We start from the raw sequence: 23927 nt of genomic DNA on the forward strand, positions 1-23927 counted from the left end.
ATCATTTAGGATCACAGGGAGGATAACAGTGAGGTTGAGCTGTGGTGTTGCCAGCTGCTGTGTATTTCTTGTTTGAATGGTATCACCCTAGCTGAGGGCAACCTAACTAATAAGAGAAACAGCCCTGAGTCAGGTTTGCTGATGAGAAAAATGCTGACTTGCTGCCTGACCGGTGTCCTTGTGTGAATTTTAATTAAAGTTACTTCCAGAGTGCCATTGCACCTCTTTCCTGATCCCCTTCTGAGCCAGTCAGCTTACTCAACTAGGATTGTATGAGCATGAAGATTCAAATATCTGGATGTCTGGTTTTGGCAGGGTTTTTTGTTGGTTTTTTTTGTTTGTCTTGGGATTTGGGGTTGACACCCCCCCCCCCTTGCACTAGATGTCTTGGTTTGGACAAAGAGGGAAATGATGACCCCATCATAGGGTGTGATGGTGAGGCAGTGCTAACCACAGCAGGTAAAGGTGCTGAACTGAAGCAGAAGCTGGAGGACAGGTGGCATTGGTACAAGCGGTATAGACAGGTTCAGGAAGAGGGTTGATCTGAAGGCTGAGAAGTAAAATTAATTGTTAGGGAAACAGGAAAGGGACAAATCCTCTTTTCTGGCAAGCATTGAGAAAATGACCTGCACTGTCAGTTGCATTCATGTGTATAGATGTGAGGGGAGCATGGAATGCAACCATCAGCCCCCAAAACATTCACTTTTCTAAAATATTTTTTTTCTTTTTCTTTTTTCTCTTTTCTCCTTTCTTTTAGTGCAGAGAGCTAATAGTATTAATGTGGAGAGAGAAGAAAGAACATGAAATTTGGGGTGTTTGGGGGGAGCAGTGAAAGGAAGAATGAAGTATCTGAGATTCTTTTGACTAGGTGTTGCAGCATATGTTGGTTTTCTATTAGATGACATAACAGGGAAGCAAGGGTAGCTGTGACTTCTAGGTAACAGAGACCTCAGCCTCCTGCCTGGGCCCCTCTTCTGCCACCTTCTCCTGTTTGCACAGAAGGAAATGCATGAAAATTACTAGGGTGTTGTTTGGTTTGGGGTTTGTTTTGGCGTTTTGTTTTGGGGGTGGGGATAAACCTGAGCATGCTGAAAGGAAAGACTGTGGGGAGAACTGTTAGAAAGGAAAGAGTGGCAGGGAAAGTCACTTTGGAAAGGGAAGGGAGATCTTCATGTGAACAGAAGAGTAGAGAGGAAAAATCAGGAAAAAAGAGCAGTGTTTGAAGATGGAAAATGAGTGGCATAAGTGCTTCTTGCTTTGCTTTAGAAACTGGGAGAAAGGAATGTGATTAGGGAGTTCACTGAAGTCGCAGTGGAGCAAGAGAAAAGTCTCATGAGGGATGCCTTGTCCCAGCCCTCATGGGTCAAGATTGCTATGGGAGAAGAACGTGGGACTCACCAGAGCTCAGACACGTGCCTCACCTGCGTGGCTGGATCTCTCTGAGTAACAGTACATTTTTTGCAGAAAATACTGCAGATCCTTTGAAATAAGGCTTCATACAGGTTGTTTCCAAACAACAGAAATGTCTCAAAGAATGGATATTTGACCATATAGGTCAATGGTGTTTTTTTTCAATTATGCTGTGTTCTCTGATAAACAAGAATGGTGCATAATTTTTTTTCATGCAGGGATTGCAGTTTGTGCTTTAAGTAACATTAAACTGTGTAATCTTGAAAGTGCGGGAGCTTTAAACTGTTCCTGGAAAGTGTGGGACAAATGGGAGCATACAAGTATATTTATTTCTTTGTTGTTGGTCATTCTGCGTGGCTAGATAGGGGAGGTTATGCAGGAAAGTCCAACAGGAAAATTCCTATGCCCCTGGGATATATTTAAGAGATCATTCACAGGAGCATCACTTCCACAACAGAGCAGATGCTGTATTCCCTGCCTGCACCACTCCCAGTGCGCCTGTGCCTTAGTGGCTGGAGTTCCTGGAAGGGTTCAAGACTTGGGTTACATCCAATGCCTGAGGAGTACAAAAGAGGAAATTTTACTCAAGCCTCCAACATTCTAGATAAGTGCTATGGTCACATAGCATGTAGGGGTTGATGTCTTCTTTTGCTGATTTTGTAGAACAATTCAGAGCATCTAAATTGTGAATTGAAATAAGTGCAGGAGCCCAGGGCCCTGACTGGTCTGTTAGGAATGCATCTAGTGGCTAGTTCATCTACTAACACACAGGGAGCCAAGACTCATCTGGTAGGCACCCTAAATTAGGTGGCTTTGGGTTGAATACACCCCTAAAAAATCCCCTTGTCAATCTAATATGAATAAGCTGTGCCATCTTGATATGCTATAATAAAACATTTGCACAATTAAACATTATCATTTTGTTTATTCTCAGATGTTTTCTTAGGCTAATATTCTCTGCATTCACAAATATTTTCAGGATCAAAGAAATGCACTTTATATAAATAAACCATGTGCAAAATTAATTTAATTTTTTTTAAAAAAAACCCCAAACATCAGTTTTTCCTGCTTCCATATTTCTAGCTTGAACAAAAGCCTCCCTTCTTCCTGCCTTTCATTGACAATTTTCTGATTTTTTTAGTGATCAGTTTTTGAGGTTAGGGACAGATTCTGGAACGAAGGTTGGGTTTTGCCTGTGTAGTTATTACCCACTTTGCTCCCATGGTGCCATTACATGGTAAAGCACTATTCAGTGTATGGACAAAAGCTTCAGGCCATGTAGAATTCAATACAAAACCTGAATAGAAACAGTATGAAAAATTTTGTCTGTCTTCTTAAACTCAATTACTTTCAAAGGTCTAAAGAAAGCCTTAGATTTGAACCTCATTTAAGGGCACGCAGCTTTTATAACTTTTTATTGCAGAGAAGGCAACCCATTCCGCCACCTGAGCTCTCACTCTCCAGACATATTTTATGCAGTCTAAATAGCTGTTTATTTTGTGTGTATTGCAATTTTAAATTGCTCTGGCTCAAGTTCTTTTCAGACACGACCATGCTGCGTTCCCCTCAGTGCAGGTGGACTGTGCACGCATACGTACTCACACAGAGTTTCTACTTCTGTTCCTTTTTGCTGCTTTCAGTAAAGGTTTGGCAGACTAAAGGTATGTCTTTCATTTTTGAATTTGGGAATACTTAATGCTGTGTTTTTGTGTTTTGCCTTAATGTTACTGGCAAAAAGCAAAAGGGAAAAATTAGAGCTGAGTCTTTGGGATAAATGAGCACACTCTTGGATTCATGGACCTGATTCTACCACTGCTAATGATACAGACAGCCTTATTCATGAAAGCAGTCCCACATGAGGAGGATTCCTTCACGTGGAAGGAATTGTAGAGCTTTCATGTGTTCCTGCAGGCTGTGGATTCTTCACCTGGTCTTGTGAATGGGGAGTAGTGACCATTCTGTCCTATAGGTAGAACAGGCTACAAACTAACCTCTGGCTGCAGGGAGAGCACATTAATATTCTGGATAAGGCAAAGAATTAGGAACTTACACAAATCAGGTTCCAATTCTGATCTCATGCTCTGGAGTGAATTACAGTTATTTCATCAGAGCTGACCAATGCAGAAACTGATGCATCAGTCTTTTTTACTGCAAATAGAATTAATTTACTCCTTCTCCTCAGCAGCATTCCATCAGTAATTTCCAACTTCTATTCAAAAGAAGGTAGGGCAATTAAAATTTATATCTAAATACACCATGTCTCTATTTATCCAGTATTTTCACTTGTATAATTTGCAAGAGTCTGAAGTTATAGTTAGCAGTAGCCAGATGAGTACAAAGTCACAAGAAACATCTTGCTTTGGGTATTCCATTAAGTGATCAAGGTATCAATGTTCATGCTTAGTTCAGGTGACAGTATTGGGCATGTGCAACATACTAGTACTGACTAATTTAAAACTACATTTTTCTTCTTAGTGTGGTAGCATTCTATGATGATGGCTTCTGCAGCTAGTTAGAAGCATACAAAGATAGTAGTAAAACATAAGCACCAGGTCTCCAAAGAATCCTACAGTTAGGCGTAAACATTCATAATTAGGTATATTTGGAATTACCAAACCTTTATTAAACAGGCATTGGTCACCACTTGCTTTGGATCTACTATGTCCACCAAAGGCTCCTTCATGGCAACATCCCTAATACAGGTCATGTCAAAGCCGTACACATTCTCCCACCCTGTCAATGCAAATGGATGTGTCAAAGATTAGCAGTAATAATAAAAATATTTTTTGTTTCTCAAAGCATCTTCCATTTGAAAGAATTTCTGCCATCCCTTAACTTTCAGCTCTCCTCTTTAATTCTTTGCTCCCTGCCCCGGTTGTCTATGTCATTGCTATTTTACAGATAATGCAGTTGTGGCAAAATAACCTCTCAATGTACATCTTCGAACAAGTGGCCTTTGTTTTTTGGTATCCCCAAAACTGTGTTATATGAGATTTTTCGATTTTCATGACTTTAAACATTTGAGAGTGTTGCCCAAAGTCATATAATATATCAGATTGAGACTTGGGAATAGCTGTTTAAGGCTATTCTATCCTTTCTTATCCATTCTCGTTAATATTTCCTTTTTTATATATAGATTGCTATTGAATCAGCAATCTGCATGCTTTTTTAATTATTTAAGTAGTCTTAGTTTCAGCAAGTGAATTACTGTGAGGAGTAGAATTACAGGTGTGTTTCAATATTTGGGGGATCCAAATATTAATCTGCATGTACATCATGACAAAAAAGCAAAATGTCTACCTTCTAAAAGATTTAAAAGCCATGCTGATCTTCTAGATTTGAACTGTTCTTCTGATTGCTTCTTATCTAGATGAGGGATTTTTTTCTTTTTTTTTCTTGAACAAAATGGAAACATCAAAACATTGAAAAGTACACTGGCTTTGCTTTTAATATTGCTTAACAAAATGAAAACAAAAACCTCTGAAAAAGTGAAATCTTAGTCTTGTGAATCATATGAGTCAAGGTACATTCAGTGCTCCATCTGAAAGTCTGAACTGAACACAGTGAACTTTTAAAAAAATAGTTTCAATACAAGCAGGGAGAACTGATAAACAGCAGTAGTGAGCATAATAGAAATGTCTTGTTTTTTCAGAGCATTTGTGCTACTAGCGTTCCCAGGGGACTATGACTGAAAATATAATATAAGCAAAAAATCTGCATATTTCTAAATTGGAACAAATCTGGACATGAACAGTTCTTTGATATGTTATCTCTTTATTGGGCTGTGAGTTTCTCAATATTTCAGGGGAGCTGGTGGTTCAAAACTTTGGTTTCAGGCATCACAAGCATGTAGGAACTATTATATTTATAGAAGCTCTATGTTTTTATGTGGTTACTCAGAAAAGATTAGCTAGGAAACCCTGCAGGACCAATTTATTAACAGAGGTTTTGGGGCTTCCATTGCTTGATGTATTTCATCCTACATGGGATGCCTTTGAAATTTATGCCACAGTCTGTGTTAGACAGAGACCTATCACAGGAGTTAAAAGATAAAATTATATGTTTTGCATTTTGTAGGAAATCAGAGTAATTGACTGCAGTAGTATTGTGGCATTAATGAGAAATCAGAAGTCAGATTTTTTTTAGAAACCTCGTATTGCATTATTTCTTATTCAATATGATGGTTCTGGAGTGCCCTTTGAAATGCTCAGCCCTGCATCTCATATGAAGGCAAGACTTTATCCACCTTAAGAAAGAAAAAAAAAAAAAGATGAAAAATTGATGTGTAAGGAGACACCATCAAGAATTTCTAAACTGAAAAGGGAGACGAGATGGTGGTGCAGGTAGGTAGTGAGATGGAAATACCTGAAGAAGACACAGAAGTGTAAAAAGTGAGGGGAGGAAGGAAATCAGAGTTGAAATCAGAAAATAAAGTTTCTTAAAAGAAAACAACATTTTAGAGGAGAAAATGAACCCAAGACATTTTTTAAAAATTATAAAATACACAAATTAAAAACAGATGGGTTAGCTGTGAGAAAAGAAAAAAGTTCAAGGCCTAGAAAGGAAGGGGTTCAAAAGCAAGGTGAAAGATGGCACTAGGGATTTTTTTTAGGCCAGAATGGCTTTGATTCCTTTACAGAATGGATGCCTCATACATCCTTTTGAACCTGTAAATTTTGTAAGGTGTTTAGCTGTCAAGGTCACCATACAACTCAGGAGAAAACCCTAGGCTGTGCTTGAGGAGTGGGTATTATTCTCCCTGGCACCTACACAGGCTTCTTGTCACTGCCCCACTGCACTGGCCTTGCTTTTGACCCAAAACAGCCATTTTGACCCATTGGCAGTTCTGCGTCTTGGCGCTGAATTTGATTACAGAAACACCAAATTTATTTTCTGAGAGGAGCTGAGAGTCAAGGAATGAGGAGTCAGGCATTTTCATTTAAAGGTTGACTGAACACACTAATTTTACCCAAGCTTTTTTGCATGTGTCTTTAAATAATAAAACTGCTTAGGAATTTTGTGATCATTTTTTTCCCCCTAATGGAAAATGCCTTTAAGTGAAATTGACCAGCTCTAAAAAATAAGTAAAAGCCAAAAAAAGGAGAGAAATAAAAATAGAAAAGGAGAGTGAAATAATGTAGAACTTACTCATTTCATCAAAACTATTACGACCAAATAAATCCAAACTTGGGTGACCTGGGGGACAACAAGTTGAACATGAACCGGGAGTATGACCTTGTGGTGATGAAAGTGAACCACATGCCGAGATGTGAGGAGTGTCCAAGAAAACTGGGTTTGCTTAGCCTGGGGCAGCAAAGGCTAATGGTGGGACCTAATTGCTGTCTGCTGCTACGGAAATATAGAAAAAGTCCGATTCCCTTCGGGTGACAAGGGACAATGAGGGCATGTTTCAGCATGGAAAATTCTGACTGGATATTCAGAAACACATTTGCTCCTGAGGGTGCCTCAACATTTGAAGAGGTGCCCAGAGAAGCTGTGGAATCCCGATCATCTGGCTGCAGGGCAGGGCCCTGAGTGACCTGCTTTAATTGTGCAATCTGGCCAGCTTTGAGCGGGAGGCTGGGCTAGGTGACGTGCAGAGGTCACTAACAGCACAAGTTAGTCAATGAAACTTTCAAGGAAAAACCCCAACATTTTCAATGTAAAGGAAAAGTCAATTTTCTGCATTTACAAAGTAAACCAAAAACAGTTTAGAACTCTTTATTCACATCAAAATAAACCAGAAATTTCTGATCCTTATTTTTCCTTTAAAAATTCTAACATGAAGTGTTTCAAGATGTTAAAAAAGCATTACATGTTCTTTTTCTTCTTGGCATGCTTTTTAGTGAGATAGCATTTCTTCTAGTCTTCTTAACATTTACAACTAATTTGCATCTTATTAATTTTTCCAATCTTGTTATTTTAAAAACAAAACCCCAGCACCTGGATGGCAAAAGAGTATTACCAGTTTTAATGGCAGTTATGTGGGATGATGTATTTATCAAAACCAAAACTAGATCTCCTAAAATCCACATATTAAAATAGAGGTAGCAGTATCAATATAACTCTAAGAAAGGTCTACATTAATTTATTCATACATCTTTCCTTCGTGCACTTGAAATTACTGCAAGTTTCCTGAATTTATCACCAGACTAGAGTTTTCTCAGTGTTCATATTTATACTGGAATTCTGGCCTGGTCACCGTGATTTCTTGGCTTTTGCAAAACTTTTGCCAGCAAAGAGATTACAGTAGGCCACTACAAATCAAATATTTTAAGGAAATCACCATAGAAAAGTATTACTGTCAGGCATTTACTCACAGTGAATTTTGAAGTCCTTGTACTGTCTGTCTTCAATTGCTACCACGTACAAAGCAGCTCGGTCTGGAAACATTAGCCCTCCAGGTTTCTGTTGATGAATTGTGGGGAAATGGATCTCGTAATCTATTCACCTGACAAAGACATCACATTTTGAACTGCACATACAAAAACCAGACAAGCACCCCTTGCATGCCTTTATTGTTTCCCTTCAGATTGTCACATCAGCTTTAATCTCAGCAACTCTTGCAGCCTGTAGCAATGCCATTAGGTAGCATCTATACGAATTTCGCCAGCAGTTAATCAAAAGCAAAGCTCTTTCACCAAGATTCCCTTTGTTAATCTTTTTGTTTAAGCCCAAGAAGTGGCACTTGGAGATGTAACCGTGTCTTGTTACGGTGACAGTAGGAGAGGGAAGGCTTGTAGTCAGAAAATAAATGATTGCTCCAGCAAGGAGTATGACATGCAGAGCACCTACCAGCCACTTGTCTCGTGCGAAGATGACTGTGTTTAACATTGACTCATAGAACAGACAGTAACCCATCCACTCGCTGATGATGATGTCTACTTTATCCACAGGTAATTCAACTTCTTCCACTTTACCTTTAAATATTGTGATTACTGAAAAAAGAATCCAAAGAAATATGTTTCACATAATAAAACACCTGACTAACTCCCTTACTGGTGAGTAGCAGGCTGCCCTTTGCAATATGATTCTCTTCTTGAATGCCTGTAGATAAGGGGTGACTCCATGGATTTTACACTATTTTAAAACTACTTGTGGTAAGTATAATAAACACAAATTTTGTATCAGTATAAAGGGGAAAAAAAAACCCAACCAACCCAAACCCCAAACCAAGTAAAACACATATATAAAAAACAACAGAAAAACAGCCTTACCTGGTTACCTGCATGATCTCATTTTACACACCCTTTGGAATTTGGAGGATTTCTAGAACATTGACCAAGTAAGGCAAAGAACCCACTAGAATCCTTTAAAAATCCCTGTAGGTTTGCACATACATGATCTCATCACTGAGATATTAGAGATTTATGGAACTAGGATCTAATTCTTGTCTGATTTTCAAAGATACTATGCTGGCTTCACAATGAGGAAACTACAGCTTATTTCTTCTGTGAATTCTGGGGCGCTGACTCAACTGAGAAAGTCAGATCTAGCCTGACAGTACACAAACAACCAAGTTTGTACAAACACAGTTACCTCATGAAAAACATTTCTCATTCCTTTCTGCTTCGTGATGGAATCTTTTATAGCATACTGGCATTTTCACTCTGAATCTTCTTTCTGATTTAGACTTGCATAACCTTCCATGGTTATCTAAAGTGACTGCTGGAAAACATTGCTGGCAGGTATTTTGTCACCAAATTAGTTTCAAGGAAATTAAAAATGTTGCTGGAAGTTTGATGTAATAGAATACCAGAACCTCAGAGACACTAATACAAAACAGAGCATTAAATTACTGGCAGTACTGTATACTACTTACAGGAGACTGGGCATGCACTGCAAGAGCAAATCAAGAAGCAATTATAGAACTGGTTAATACTAGAACAGATGTTTTGCTTAAAGGAAAGTTAAATGCTGGTTCATATTTAGTTTAGTTGTAACAAATAATTTTGTTTTAGGGTCATTACACAATTCACCAATCCTTCTTGCATTTTTTTTATATATGTCCTATTTACAAATGTATTCCAAATTCTTTAGACAAATAATTTGAAACTTGTGTTTGTCTGCTATTTACGTGTTTGTTACAGTGGGTAAAGTCTCATGGTTCTGGATTCTTCCTTACCAAGGTAACTCGATGAACTTGAAATTCAGGAATAAAGTAAGGACAGAAGAAATATTTTTCTTTCCATTACTAATTTATAAGATTGCTGTATTACTCTCAATAAACGACAGTTTTTAGTGATGGCATTTTCTATTGATGAACATGTTCAACATTCAGTTTGAGGAAGATGAACACACTTTCATTTAGCTAGAACTTGGTTAGCTGTTTAAGGGTGGAAGTGTGAGCAGAGTGATTTTGAGAACTCAGTCCAGGGAAGATGTGGTTTCATCTTTTCAAAACACATGCAGTACTAGTACTCCTCTAACCAGATGCCACCACTTTATTTGCATAGCAAACTTCTAATCCAGACTGTCCCCCTAAGAAATTGAGAACTCTGATTCAGACTGGGAACACAAAATATCAGCTGGTAAGAGCAACCTGACTGGAAAAGAGCAGAGTTCCCTTTTCCTTCCCCTTCTTTAAACTCCTTAGTAGCTCAATAGTTCATCTGTTGTTATACTGAAGACTCTTCATGTCTACAAGCTCCAGCCACGAGTTCTCTTTAGTTCTCTTTTCTCCCGAGAACTTTCACTGCCACAATTATTTTGGAGTGAATTTTAGCACTGTTGACAGCTGCCAGTGACACACCTGCAGACTTTGGAGCCCTCTGTTTACACCCAGAACAGTCACAGTGCAAGCAGCATCAGCACAAGTTCCTCCCACCTCCCTTCAATTTGATGAAACATCTTCATAAGGCATCATGTGGGAACAGATTGTATCTGTTCTGGAAACAGTGGGTTTTCTCTTGGTTACCCCCTTTTGCTGACTCTGCATTTCTCTAAACAATTAGGGGGGGGAGAAAGAAAAAATTTCCATGAGCAACAAGATCCTTTGGCTCAGTACGTGGCTGCATTAAAATGAAAGTGAATGTGGGTCAGTGTAAAGTGTGTAAATGGTAGTTCGGTTGTACAATTTGTCTATATTGGAGAGCAAACTGCAGTCCAGCCAGACTGCTGAGCCTGCCCAGGCGAGTCTCCTGCCAAAGGGGAGGGGTCTCTGCTTCTTCATCCACAGTTTTTCCAAGGGCTCGCTCCTTGGAGAAACAGGAGGAAGAAGCAGTGATAAATACCTTCTGCAGCCTCTGGAGCACACTGGATCCTTCTTATTTATTCTGACAATGAACCCTTCACACACAATTCCTGTTGCTGGAAATCCAAACATGAATTTATTTGCGGTATGCTGTTTGTGTAGCTATTTGATGAAAGACCATTCTGGGAATATACGGGCTCTGCACCAAAGGTGCAGGATAACCAAGCTCAGGGCACCACCTCCTCGTTTTAGTGCCTTACCCCTACTGTGGAGGAGAGTATTTTCTGGTCCTTTGCTTCCTTCTTTTTCTTAGCCAAAAGTTGCACACATTTGCTGACCTCTTATATACCACATCACTGCTGTCTCTTTCACACCACACCACTTGAACACTCATGCTGTACAATAAATTCTCCTCCCAAACAGCTCTGTGTTAGTCAGAAGCTGCCAGTGACAGCAATAAAAATCAGAACAGATCCAAACCAGAACAGAAATCTATTTTTGCGCATGTGCTAGCAGAGCATCAGCACAGATGCAGCTAAAAGCGGGGGCAAACGATATGGTCTAGCTAGCTATGACCTGCATTGCTCTGCAGCAAAGGCAAGCTCTTCACAAAAAGCACTTTTAAATAAGATCTGCCTCATAGCCTCAGTTAAAAAAAGCCTGGTTTTTTAGGTTGTTAGTAGTTTTTTTTAGAAGTTGGAAGTCAGAAGAAACCCTTAGTGAAAAATCTGTATCGATAAGGAATACTTTTTGTTTTGAACCTTATTTCGATTTGAATGTAAGTGTGTGTCAATCCCACTTAAGAGATAATGTGGAATTCAAATGGCAGAATTAATTTGAAAAGTTCAGTTCTAATGTGGGGCCTTCTGTCTGCTTTGCTAAATCAAACTGCCCACAGATTAGTCCTATTTGCTTCTGTCGTCTGTGAGCCTAGAAGTAAATGCAGAAGTAACTTTTCCCATGAGGAATTGCTGTAGTGCCTAGAATGAGGTGTTTAGTTTTGTATTTACATGAGTAAATTATGCAAAACTACCATTTATATATAAACCACACAACACAAATAAATCAGAAAAAGTGAAACAGTTATCCCCTCTTTCTCCTGAAGAAAATATTTTTATATATGCCTTACTGTTGTCCAAGTGGTTAGCCTTGATAATTTTTTCTGAGTAGTCAGATATACTTGAGCATTCAATCTAGGAAAAAAAAGAAAAAAAAAGAAAGCAAGAGGAAGAGTAATTCTGTATTAGAGATCTCAGCTAAAAACCAAACCAAACCAAAACCTCAAAATCTACTGAAGGCAGCAAAGACCCTGCAGAGCATGTAATTATTGATAAAGAGTAAATCAAACCTGTGTGGGCAGGATCATGATCAATGATATCTTAACATTTAAACTGCAGTCTGTGTTTGAGTTAAACAGGCTATATAGAAAAGATTGTTTCTAAAACTGTTGAAATGTGTAAAAAAGAGGCCCTAACCAGAAAATTACATAATTTATTAATGATGTTATTTAATTTATTCCTGCTACTTCAGAATATTGCCTCATTCCCCCCGAAAAGTCTGCTGAAGGGAATGAATTAGCATGGTGCTACATTTCTTCACGTATTTTAAAACAAAATACATTCAAACTTCGTGAATAATGTTAAAATTCAAACTATGCCAATATTGGTCTATGTCAAGAAGCAATTGCCTTTCTCTGTGAAAAATCTATCATCTTTTTCAATGCATAAAAAAAAAATACAGACATTTTATACATAAGAAATTACTGAAATTTCTGTATTTACAAAGACGTCCAGATCTGCATGTCTTTTCCTGTACCCAGTTCTGTGCTTGCATTAGACAAGAAATTACAAACTACCTCCTAGTTTTAGATTTGCCTATTTGCACTCACAGATAGCAGAACAGTGGATGGAAGGACACACAAATCCCTTGTTCTTTTTATATAGGCCCATGAAACAGCTAAACATAATAGCAGGCATAATATCAATCCCTGTCCCCACGGGAACACGAGCATTAATTCTGCTCGGCTTGCCTGTGGCGTTAAACTGCACCTTAAGATGTCTGACTTACCGGCCTGAACATAAACCAAAACTGGCATGTAGAAAGGACCACCAGAGTGCCAGCCCAGAGAGTCCAAGGAAGAAATCCCTTGGGGAGAACTCTGTCCTTTTTTTCCACCCAGCTCCTTCTTCCCTTACTGTAAACAGTATAGACTCTATGTCTTGCCTATACTTACAGCTGTTACCACATACTCAGTTTTCCTGTCTGTATTCACATCTGTCTGGCATTTTCAATTCCATTGCCTATTCTTTCTGCTTGTTTAGGATGATTTTTAAATAAAGCATGGGTATGTAGGTGTTTGAAGGTGGCTTTCCAACCTTTCCAAAGAAAAAGATGCAAAGACATAGTAAGTTTTATTTCATGAATGACTACACGTTTCCAAAAATAAGCTTCATTCTCAAAGAAACAAAATAACAAAACCCCCAAACTCAAATATTCCAGAAAGGAATATATATTTTGGAAAATAAACTTGCTTTAGGGTGGCTAGAACTGTTTGCCTCTATTTTGACTTGGATTATATATTGTGGTACCTTTTTATTTTAAAAAGCAACTCATTTCAGAAAAAGAAAATACTGAATTCTGTAGGTTAAGAATCAGGAAGAAACATCAGTGTTGTCAGGTTTTTCCCCAATTCTCTTTCAAGTCAGTGATCTTCTCAATTCTGTCCTGTTTTACAAAGCCCTTGGATTTCATGAGAGCTGTGTGTTCCAGTAAAAAAATGTCCATACCTCCATTTACAATCATAGAATGGTTTGGGTTGGAAAAGACCTTCAAATATTATGTAGTCCAACCTCCCTGCCATAGGCAGGAACATCTTCCACTAGATCAGGTTGTTCAAAACGCCATCTGACCACACCTTGAACACTTCCAGGGATGGGGCATCCACAACTTCTCTGGGCAACCTGTTCCAGTGCCTCATCACCCTCATCATAAAAAAATTCTTCCTTATATCCAGTCTAAATCTACCCACTTTCAGTTTAAAACCATTACCCCTTGTACTATCGCTACAGGCCCTGGTAAAAAGTTTTTCTTCACTTTTCTAATAAGACCCTTTTGTATATTGAAAGGCTGCAATAAGATCTCCCTTCTCTTCTCCAGGCTGAACAATCCCAACTCTCTCAGCCTGTCTTTATAGGAGACGTGCTCCAGCCCCTTGATCATTTTTGTGGCCTCCTCTGGACCCACTGTAACACGTTCATGTCTTTCTTGTACCAGGGTCCCCAGAGCTGGATGCAGTACTCCAGGTGGGGTCTCACCAGAGTAGAGTAGAGGGGGAGGATAACTTCCCTTGACCTGCTGGCCACAGTTCTTTTTACACAGCTTGGGATACAATTGGCTTTCTAACCTGTAAGCACACACTGCTGGCTCGTACCCAATCTCCCATCCACCAGTGTTCCTAAAGAGCTTTTCTGCAGAGCTGCTCCCAATCAATTCATCACCACCCAGTCTTTACTGACATTGGGGATTGCCTTGTTGCAAGGGAAGGACCTTGCACTTGGCCTTGTTGAACTTCATGAGGTTCACACTGGTCCACTTCTCAAGCTTGTCAAGGTCCCTCTGGACAGCATCCCTTTCCCTCAAGTATATCAGCTGCCCCCCTCAGCTTTGTGTCACTGCAGGCCTCTGAGGGTGAAGATGCTAAATAGCAGTGGTCCCAGTATGGGCCCTTGAGTTTCTTCAGCTATATCTAGTTCTGTATGTGTGTATGCATCTCATTTTACTTCTCAGTCTTCAGTAACGCTGCAAATGTCTCCTCTTTTACTGAGGTCTTTGGGTCTTCTTCTGAAACTGCTGCCACATTCCCAGATTTTTCTCCTGGGCTGTGTCCTTGTCATCATCTTTTTATTCAAATCAGTTAAAATGAAGGCACATGTCAGATGTTATGTGTCTAACTTCTTCACACCTACACTGTTTTGTTTGTCTGAAAATACCATTCTGCTGCAGTGATTGTCCTGAATTTTGTGTGACTGAGTGCAGCAGATGAACCAAGGTTTCAAGGTACGATTGAATGTATTTTTCTGTCCCTCACTCACCCCTCCCAAGCACCAAAGCCACATGCCAGTCCTATCTCTGCATGTCTTATAACAGCTCCACAGTTAGGTGAACACCATCGCACAATCTACTGCTATCCTCCCACAGTGGTTAGGGGTCAGAGCACGTGAAGGAAGAAGAAAAACTGAGGAGGCTGGTTTTGTTCAGCATGCAGAAAAGATCCCCCCAGTCCAAGAGCTTTCTTCAACTATCTACAAAGGCCTTGCAGAGAAAAAGTCAAACTCTTCTCTGAAGAGCATGGTGACAGCACAAAAGTCAGTAATCGTGAGCTGTGGCAAGGGAAATTCCTGCTGATTGTAGCACTAGGATAGGTCCTGAGAGAGGATTTAGGGTCTCCATTCTTGGAGATTTTCCAAAATTGGACTGGATAATGTCTTGAGCAGCCTGATACAGCTTTAAACTTAAGTCTGCTTTGAGAAGGAGGTTGAGTTAGATGCTTCCAGAGGTCTTCTAAAAGAAATTTTTCTATGAGTCAGTGATTCCATGATTTACACCTCTTGAAGATCCAGAGACAATTCTAGCAGTTGGCTGAGGTAGTGGCAAGGAATAATTCCAACAGAGAATAAGAGGGGATAAGAAGAACCAGACAAGGTAGTGGGTGAATTTGAACCTGAAAAAGGGAAAGACTGAGAAAGAGGAGAGTGATTTCAGTGGCACTGTACTCAGCAAACCAACACGCTGCATTTGTCAACAGCTCCCACATCATGCTATTTGAAAAATCACATCTAACTGTGGAGAAGAAACTTGAACATCTCAGCTCTATGTAATAAGTCATGGCAAATGTTTGCTTTTTAAAAGGAACACTTGCAGTTTCCGTTGGCACTCTTTGCCAATAGGACCATAAAGACTGGATTTGACTGTAAGGCTGCCACTGCCAGATCTCTGAAATATCTTCTTTTCCAATACGAATACAACTCCGTAGCTTGCTGTATGATCGGGTTCATGGTGAGGTAGCTCATGTGGCGAGGAAGTTGAAACTCAGGCTGTAGCAGAAGAGTTTTGCACCTAACTGAGTTCCTTTGGGAGTTGTTTCCCGGAGAGCATGCCCCCCAGCTTCAGTGCTGACCAGTCTGGGTGGGCTGACACGGGTGTGCCACTGAGCGTTATAAATGCCTGAGGTACCACATGAACTGTAAAAGAGGTCCAAAGCAAAAAAAACCAAAACAAAAACCCACAACAACAACAAACCTGTGGAATTTTCTGCCAGAGAATCAGATAAGCACCAGTGCCAGCACAGGGGAGGGAGGAAGACCATATGGTCAGGGATCTGGGAGATAGGAAGGTGGGAGCACAGCATCATCGTTTTGTATATGCACTTTCAAAGCACCGCGACATCCTTGTGAGACCTGCATTTCTGCATCACGGAAGCCTCACTCCCCAAGGCTTTGAGATAATAAATTGTGTACTTGGTTTACAACAAATATATGCCAGCTGCCAATTCCATATAAGTCTCATGCTTAAACTCCAAACCTTTTGCCAGCACCTCCTGATTTCAGCTATCTATACTTCTATGCTCTAGTGTGATACTCATGAATATGTGCCACTCAGAATTACATTGGATTTTGTAAATATAAGCCTGAGAATTGAAGAGGAGTCCTGGTGTTTCATGTATCGTTACCATTAATAAAGACACACAGATTAGATCCTCAGTGACATCAATGTCTTCAAATGCAGAGATGTAGTCAACTTAATTTTATTTTTTAAATTGTTGAAGAATTACACAGAGAAATAAAATCTACTTATTCTTTTCTGTGTTGTGCCTGCAGGGCAAACAGTAGTACAAAGCAAAAAGAAGCTGTATTTGTCATTTTAAAGTCAGTGCAAATAACTGAGTATAATTAGGAAGCAAATTATGCTCTCTCTAATGACTTCTCTGCAGAGAAATGCACATTCATACTCAGGAGAGCTAACTGGCCTCTTCAAGGACCTATGTGGAGGGACCCCATGGGTTAGGGCTCTAGAAGGTACAAGGGTCCAAGAGAGCTGGCTAATATTCAAGCATCACTTCCTCAAGCTCAAGGTAGGTGCATCCCTATGAGTAACAAATCAAGCAAAAGGGGCAGGAGACCTGCACGGGTGAGCAAGGAGCATCTGGCAAACCTCAAACAGAAGAAGGAAGTTCACAGGATGTGGAAAAAGGGACAGGCCACTTGGGGGGAATATAGCAACGTTGCCAGAACATGCAGGGATGCAACAAAGGCAGCTAAGGTCTGTTTGGAATTAAATCTGTTGAGGGTTGTCACAGGCAATGAGAAGAGCTGCTTCAAGTACATCAGTAGGAAGAGGGTGACTGGGGAAAATGTGGGCCCTCCGCCGAATGGGGTGGGTGCCCTGGTGATGAAGGATACAAAGGAGGCAGAGTTACTGAATGCCGCCCTTGCTTCAGTCTTTAACTGCCAAGGCCAGCCCTCAGGATCCTGTAGGCAAGAGAGAAGGTCTGGAGAAAGGAAGACTTTCCCTTGGTCAAGGAGCATCATGTTAGAGATCATTTAAGGAAACCTGATGCCCAGAAATCAGTGGGCCCTGATGGGTTACTGAGGAAGCTGGCAGATGTTACTGGAAAACCACTCTCCATCATCTTTGAAAGGTCATGGAGAACAGGAGAGGTGCCTGAGGACTGCAAAAGGCAGCATCCCTCCAGTCTTCAAAAATGGCTAGAAGTAGGACCCAGGCCAGTCAGCCTCACTTCCATCCCTGGAAAGGTGATGAAACAGCTCATCCTGGAGGTCTTCTTTACTCCTGATAACCTTCTTTTCCTCATGTTTAGTCAACATGGAATCAGCGATGGGAAATCACAGCTGACTAACTCAATAGCCTTCTATGATGGAGTGACTGGCTGGGTAGATGAGGAGAGAGCAGTGGATGTTGTATACCATGACCTCAGCGAGGCTTCTGACACTGTCTCCCGTAACACCCCCACAGGTAAGCGCAGGCAGCGTGGGGTAGATGGGCAGACAGTGAGGTGGGCTGAGAACTGGCTGAATGGCAGAGCTCAGAGGGTTGTGATCAACAGTGCAGTCTGGCTGGGGGCCGGCAGCTACTGGTGTTCCCCAGGGGTCAGTACTGGGTCCAGTCCTGTTCAACTTCTTCATCAGTGTCCTGGATGAAGGGACTGGGCGCACCCTCAGCAAGTTTGCAGATGATGCCAAGCTGGGAGGAGTGGCTGACACACCAGGAGGCTGCGCTGCCTTCAGTGAGACCTGGGCAGGCTGGAGGGCTGGGCACAGAGGAACCTGATGAAGCTCAACAGAGGTCCTGCCCCTGGGGGGGGAACAACCCCACACACCAGGACAGGCTGGGGCTGGCCTGCTGGGGGGCGGCTCTGCAGAGAAGGACCTGGGAGTCCTGGTGGGCAGCAAGTTGCCCATGGCCCAGCAGTGTGTGCTGGTGGCCAGGGAGGGCAATGGGATCCCAGGGTGCGTTAGGAGGAACGTGGCCAGCAGGTCAGGGCAGGTGATCCTGCCCCTCTGCTCTGCCCTGGTGAGGCTGCATCTGGAGTGCTGTGTCCAGCGCTGGGCTCCCCAGTTCGAGAGAGACAGGGAACTACTGGAGAGGGTCCAGCGGAGGGCTACAAAGCTGACTTAGGGGACTGGAACATCTCCCTTGGGAGGAAAGGCTGAGAGAGCTGGGCCTGTTCAGCCTGGCAAAGAGATGACAGAGGGGATCTTCCCAATGTCTACAAATGCCTCAAATGCAAGTATCGAGAGGATGGGACCAGCCTCCTTTCAGTGGCGCCCAGTGACAGAACAAGGGGCAACAGGCACAAACTGTAACACAAGAAGTTCCACCTGAATATGAGGAAGAACTTCTTTACCTTGAGGGTGACAGAGCACAGAACAGGCTGCCCAGAGAGGCTGTGGAGTCTCCTTCTCAAACATTCAAAACCCACCTGGATGTGACCCTGTGCAACCTACTGTAGGCAAACCTGCACTATCAGGAGGATGCACTAGATGATCTCCAGAGGTCCTTTCCAACCCCAACCATTCTGTGATTGTGTAAAGTTCAATGTATTTAAGGCAATCATTCCCATCTGCCTCTGAGAAGTGTTATCGTTGGCACAGAAAACATGCTTTCTTCCATGATTTGCTGAGTTGTAACGTACAGGGAAAAACGTATTAAAGAAATTTGTTTCCAAGACTACAAAGTTGCAGAACTTAAGAATTTTAAAAAGCAAGATAATTCCTTTGACCCCCTTGAGTAGGAGTGAGTCCCTTGAAAATTTTTTTGCAGCTGACAAAAAGCGTGGCTATGTACCAGATCACCAAAAATTCCACACAAGAAAAAACATCATGTCTCTCTTTGGAAAAGGCACACTACTGCAAGTCACAGAAAGCAACAGAACTCCACTAAAGTCACTGTAAATCAAGCCACACAGGAGCTTGGAGAGAAGTATTTCAAGCCATGACAAGTAAGAAAATGTAAATCACCAAGCTAAATTCTAAGGCAAAAATGCACAAACAAGTCAAAATATGAGAGAAATTGTTCTTACCCCATATACCTTCTTGGCTCCTGCCTTTGCCGCAAACATGGAGAGGATTCCCGTGCCACTTCCAACATCAAGGACAATCTTATCCTTAAAAACATGCTTATTGTGATACATTGAGTTTCTATAGGTTAATGTGCGCACTTCGTCCTTTAACATTTCCTGTTATGAAAAAAAGACACCATTGTGTTATTTGAAGTGCTTATATGCATTCATTGCTGCTGAATGTATTCCTTGATTATAATTTAAGCATTATTAATACGCAATCTAAAGAGTTTTTCATGTAGTTTGGGGTGCACACATCAAAGCAACTGCAAAATGCTAGCTACTTAGAATTGAATTATTAAGAAGCAGCATGATGCCCTTTGTACTATTTTATTTCTTCAAATATTACTTCACTGTTACAATTGACAACCAGAATGTAATCTAACTACAGCACTGCTTTGGGCATAAACAGAAGCCATACAGAAATCCCAGCTTTCCTTTTCTCTGAAATCATGCACAGCCTAGAGCCTCAGCAGAGGGACTTTCTGAGGTTCCTCTTTGAACGCAAAAGAAATCGTTCTATAAACTGTTATAAGGCAGCCATCTTGATAGCCTTGCCTAAAATGATGCAGGATGTCCACAGCAGAGCTTAGAGATGCTGTGCCATATGGTACTCGCTTATTGCTCTTCTGTTCACTCATTTATATGACCAATTTCCAGAAGATATTAGTGTATAACCTAGACCACTATCTTGTTGCAGCACTATCAAAACTAGCCGGCTGCAACAAGGCTTTTACCATCCCATCCCAGGTTAACTTCAATAAGTAGTTCCCACACCTTGCCCCAGCACAGCCACCAATCCCCCAGAAGATTTCAAAAGTTCTTCTACTGTCCGTGCTGTTCCTTCATCCTCTTCAGGCCAGTCCACCCTGTGGACTGCATGAACTGTAGAAAAGGTCCAAAGCCAAAAAACCACCTGGATGCCTACATCCAGGGCATGTACGCACGTACGCGCTCTCTCTCTCTTCTCCCTCTGCTTCTTCCAGGTCTGTCTTCACCCAGTGCTCCTCTTCCTCACCCCTCAGAGCTAATTAACTACTTAGCAGGAACCAGCCACAGCTGCACACTACCCACGTCAGCCAACCCACCGCCCCTGAAGCCAGCCCACAGCTGTATGTTATCAATGTTATTTAACCTGCCTTCGTTCCTCTATAATTCCTCTACATACTACTACCATCTTGTCATAGTTTAAGCAAGTAAACAAATGGGGTTTTGAATTTCAGGTTAAGAAGGATCAGTTCACTGCCCAGCAGCCTTGAAGCACTAGTGCACTGAACTGTTGCATACATCATTTGCTCACTTAACTGTCTTGGCAGGATACTGTATGTACTGTAGATGACTAAAAGGCTGTTTTTATCATCATAAAGCATGGTTTGGTCAGGCAAAGAAAAAGGCAGAGGAACAATCCAAAAACACTGGAAAAGTGATGGGAGCACATTCTCATGGAAACTCTTTGCAAACATATTGAGGACAATAAGGTGATTGGGAGTGTTCAGCAGGATTTGGAGATGATGGACCACCTGACAGCTTTCTGTGGTGAAATAATGGGCTCTGTGGATGAGGGGACTGCATGCTTGTTTATCTTGATTTTAACAAGACTTTCAACACCATCTTCCATAACATACTCATTGAAAAATTGATGAAATATGGACTACGTAAATAGTCAGTGAATTGGACTGAAAACTAACTGAACTGCTGCTCTCAAAATGATGTGATCCGCAGCACAAAGTCCATCTGGAGGCCAGTCACTAGTGGTGTCCCCCCAGGAGTCAAAACTGGCACCAATACTGTTGGATACCTTCAATAACAACATGGATGATGGGACAGAGTGCAGTCTCAGCAAGTTTGCTGTTAATTGAAAACTGGGAGGAGTGGTTAATTCACCAGATGGTTGTGCTGCAAATCAGAGGGATTTCAACAAGCTGAGGAAAGAACTGACAGGAATCTGAAGAAAGTCAACAAAGGGAAACACAAAGTCCAGCACATGGGGAGGAATAACCTCACGCACTAGAACAGGCTGAGGACAGGCTGTCAGGAAAGCAGTGTTTTCTGAAAATTACCTGGGGAACCTGGTGGACAGCAGTTTCAACATAAGCCAGAAAGGTGCCCTTGCCACATTTTGGGCTGCACTGAAACAAGTGTCACCAGCAGATCAAGGGAGATGGTTCAGCACTGGTGAGACCACATCTGGGGTCCTGTGTCCAGCTCTGGGTTCCCCAGGACAAGAGATGTTGGAGCAGATCCAGTGAAGGCCCATGATGATGATTAAGGGATTGGAGCATCTGACATGTGAGAAGAGACTGAGAGAGCTAGAACTGTTCAGCCTTGACAAGAGAAGGCTTGAGGGATCCTATCAATGTGTATAAATACGTGTTCAGTTGGGGAGGAAAGGCGGCGGTTACCACTCTTCTCAGTGGTAACCAATTAAAGGACAAGAGGCACAAACGGCATGCACAGGTTTATCAGAGCCTTGTCCATCAGGTTTTAAATATGTCCATGGTTGGAGCCTCCATAGCCAGCATTTTACTGACTTCCCAGTAAAGAACATTGTTTTCCAATTAAGTTTGTGCCCGTGATATCAACCAGCTCCTTCAGCCCTGGCGGACACAGCCCATCAAGTCCCATAGACTGACGTATGTCTGATTTAAGTGATCCTTTGCTGTTGAGGGTACGTCTTCCTCACTCTGGTCTTTGCCACTCATCTTAGAGACTCAGGAATCCTGAAGGCAAGTCTTGCCAGTAAAAGCAGAACTGAAGAGGTAATTTTCCATGTCCTTTGTCACCAGATACCCTGCCTCATTCAGCAACAGTCCCACCTTTTCCCCAGTTTTCATTTTGCTGTTAATACACCCAGAGAAGCCCTGCTTTGTTACCCTTCTCATCCCTTGCCAGATTCATGTCCAGACATAACTGAGCTTTTCTAACCCTGGCCCTGAAATTACTCCTGGGTCATTTGACCCTTCTTGTACCTCTTGTGTGCTTCTTTTTTGGTTTGAAATTTGTCAGAAGCTTCTTGTTCATTGATGCAGGTCTTCTGCCACCACTGCTTGACTTTATGCATGTCAGGATGGACCATTCTTGGAGGATGCAAGCCTTGAAAATCATCCACTTCTCATGGACACCTCCTATCTGCAGGACCATCTCTTAATGAGATTTTTCCAAGCAGATCCCTGAAAAGGATGAAAAGGATCCATGCTCTCAGGATCCTGAACTTTATCATCTCATGGTCACTGCATCCAAGCCTGTCCTAACCACCACAACCCCAGCTGGTTCATTCCTTTTAGTAAGTATCAGGACCAGCAGAGCACCACACACCACCAACACCTCTGCCATCTCTCAGGCTTCACATGTACTTACACTTGGGGTGGGCCCCCTTCTGCTGTGTTTTATGGACTGTGAGGTCTTGTCCACACCACCCTGCATCTTTTGCTTACCAACTTGGTCTACCACTTCCCCGTGTGACTGTGGGTCATCATGTCTTTCCTCTATCATTCTTAGCTTAAAGGTCTCCTCACCAGGTTGGCCAGCCTGTTGGCAAAGACGCTTTTGGCCTGGTTTGTCAGGTGGATTCCATGTCTTCCTAGCAGACCTCAATCCTCAGAGAGGGTCCCGTAGACATAAAAGCTGAAAACACGTCATTAACATCAGCTGCACAACCAGTTGTGGACTTGCAGGAGCACTTCTCCTCAAGTCCTTCTCTGCATTGTTAGAACTAAGGCAAAAAACCACCTGGCACACCTTGCTTGTCATCCCAAGAGCTGTGTGGTCACACTTGATATGCTCCAGGTCTCATTAGTGCTCATGTGGAAGAGCAGCAGTAGTAATCCAAGGCTGGTCTAAGGGCTGGATGAATGTCAGCAGCCTCTCCACGATGTCACAGATTCAAAAGCTTAGACAGCAGGTCAGGTCAGCATATGGGGGCCTCTGTCCCCTGCAGGAGAGAGCCTTCCACTCTTACCACTTGCGGCTTCCTCCCAGTGCTTCTGTGTGGCTCAGGGCCAACTGGTTCTGATGCCTCATTGCACAGAACTTCCTGCCCCTCACCTACGGTGAAGGCACTGAACCTATTCTGCAGCTAGAGATCTGCGGGTGGATCAGGAGCTCTCCTCTGCTTGCCAGAAGTCACATGTTTCCAACCTTTACCAGCAAAGGAGTCTCCACTTCCAAACCTGGTAAGTAGAGACTCTGACTGCCCCTCCTTTCAGTACAGCTGGAGATTTAGGCTCTAGTATCTTCAGGATCTTGGAGAAGATCCAGTTAGTCTCTTCCTCATCTCCATGGTGCTGTAAAGTCTGCCAGTGTCCTCTAGCAGCTCCTTTACTTGTTGACACAGATCCTGTGACCAGTGCACACCTCCTGCAGGCAAGGAGGCAACCTCCCACTTCCCAGCATCAGCAAGAGGCCCCAGGTGCTCCCTGCACTCCCTGAGACCTGCAAAGCTGCATCCTTCTACCAGGAACTTGACATGATTTGAGGTCTCTGATGTGTCTTCAATATTTCTCTTAGGTCTCCTTCCCACTCAATTGTTCCTCTATCTTCTTGCCTTCTTGGATTGAATTTCTGAATGCTACACTGGTAAGATGTATTCTGTTTATGTATACACCCCATAAACAATCACTAGAATAATGGAAATAGATACTGTTTATTATGTGGTTTGTGAGAAGTGCAGCTGATTTCACAGTGGCC

General features: G+C 42.0%; 1 protein-coding gene across 1 annotated transcript in view; it reads right to left on the bottom strand.

Annotated features, from left to right (window-relative positions):
* Window positions 1–23927, bottom strand: part of PRMT8 (protein arginine methyltransferase 8) — a 74255-nt gene that overhangs the window by 11551 nt on the left and 38777 nt on the right. The window contains exons 3-7 of the mRNA XM_056341394.1: window positions 19203–19358; window positions 11733–11796; window positions 8206–8348; window positions 7731–7818; window positions 4028–4143 (exon numbers count right to left, since the gene is read on the bottom strand). Of these exons, the coding sequence (XP_056197369.1) occupies window positions 4028–4143; window positions 7731–7818; window positions 8206–8348; window positions 11733–11796; window positions 19203–19358 (567 nt within the window). The remainder of the gene's footprint in view (window positions 1–4027; window positions 4144–7730; window positions 7819–8205; window positions 8349–11732; window positions 11797–19202; window positions 19359–23927) is intronic.

The sequence above is a fragment of the Falco biarmicus genome, chromosome 5, assembly GCF_023638135.1.
Source record: "Falco biarmicus isolate bFalBia1 chromosome 5, bFalBia1.pri, whole genome shotgun sequence".
NCBI classification, from domain to species: Eukaryota; Metazoa; Chordata; class Aves; order Falconiformes; family Falconidae; genus Falco; species Falco biarmicus.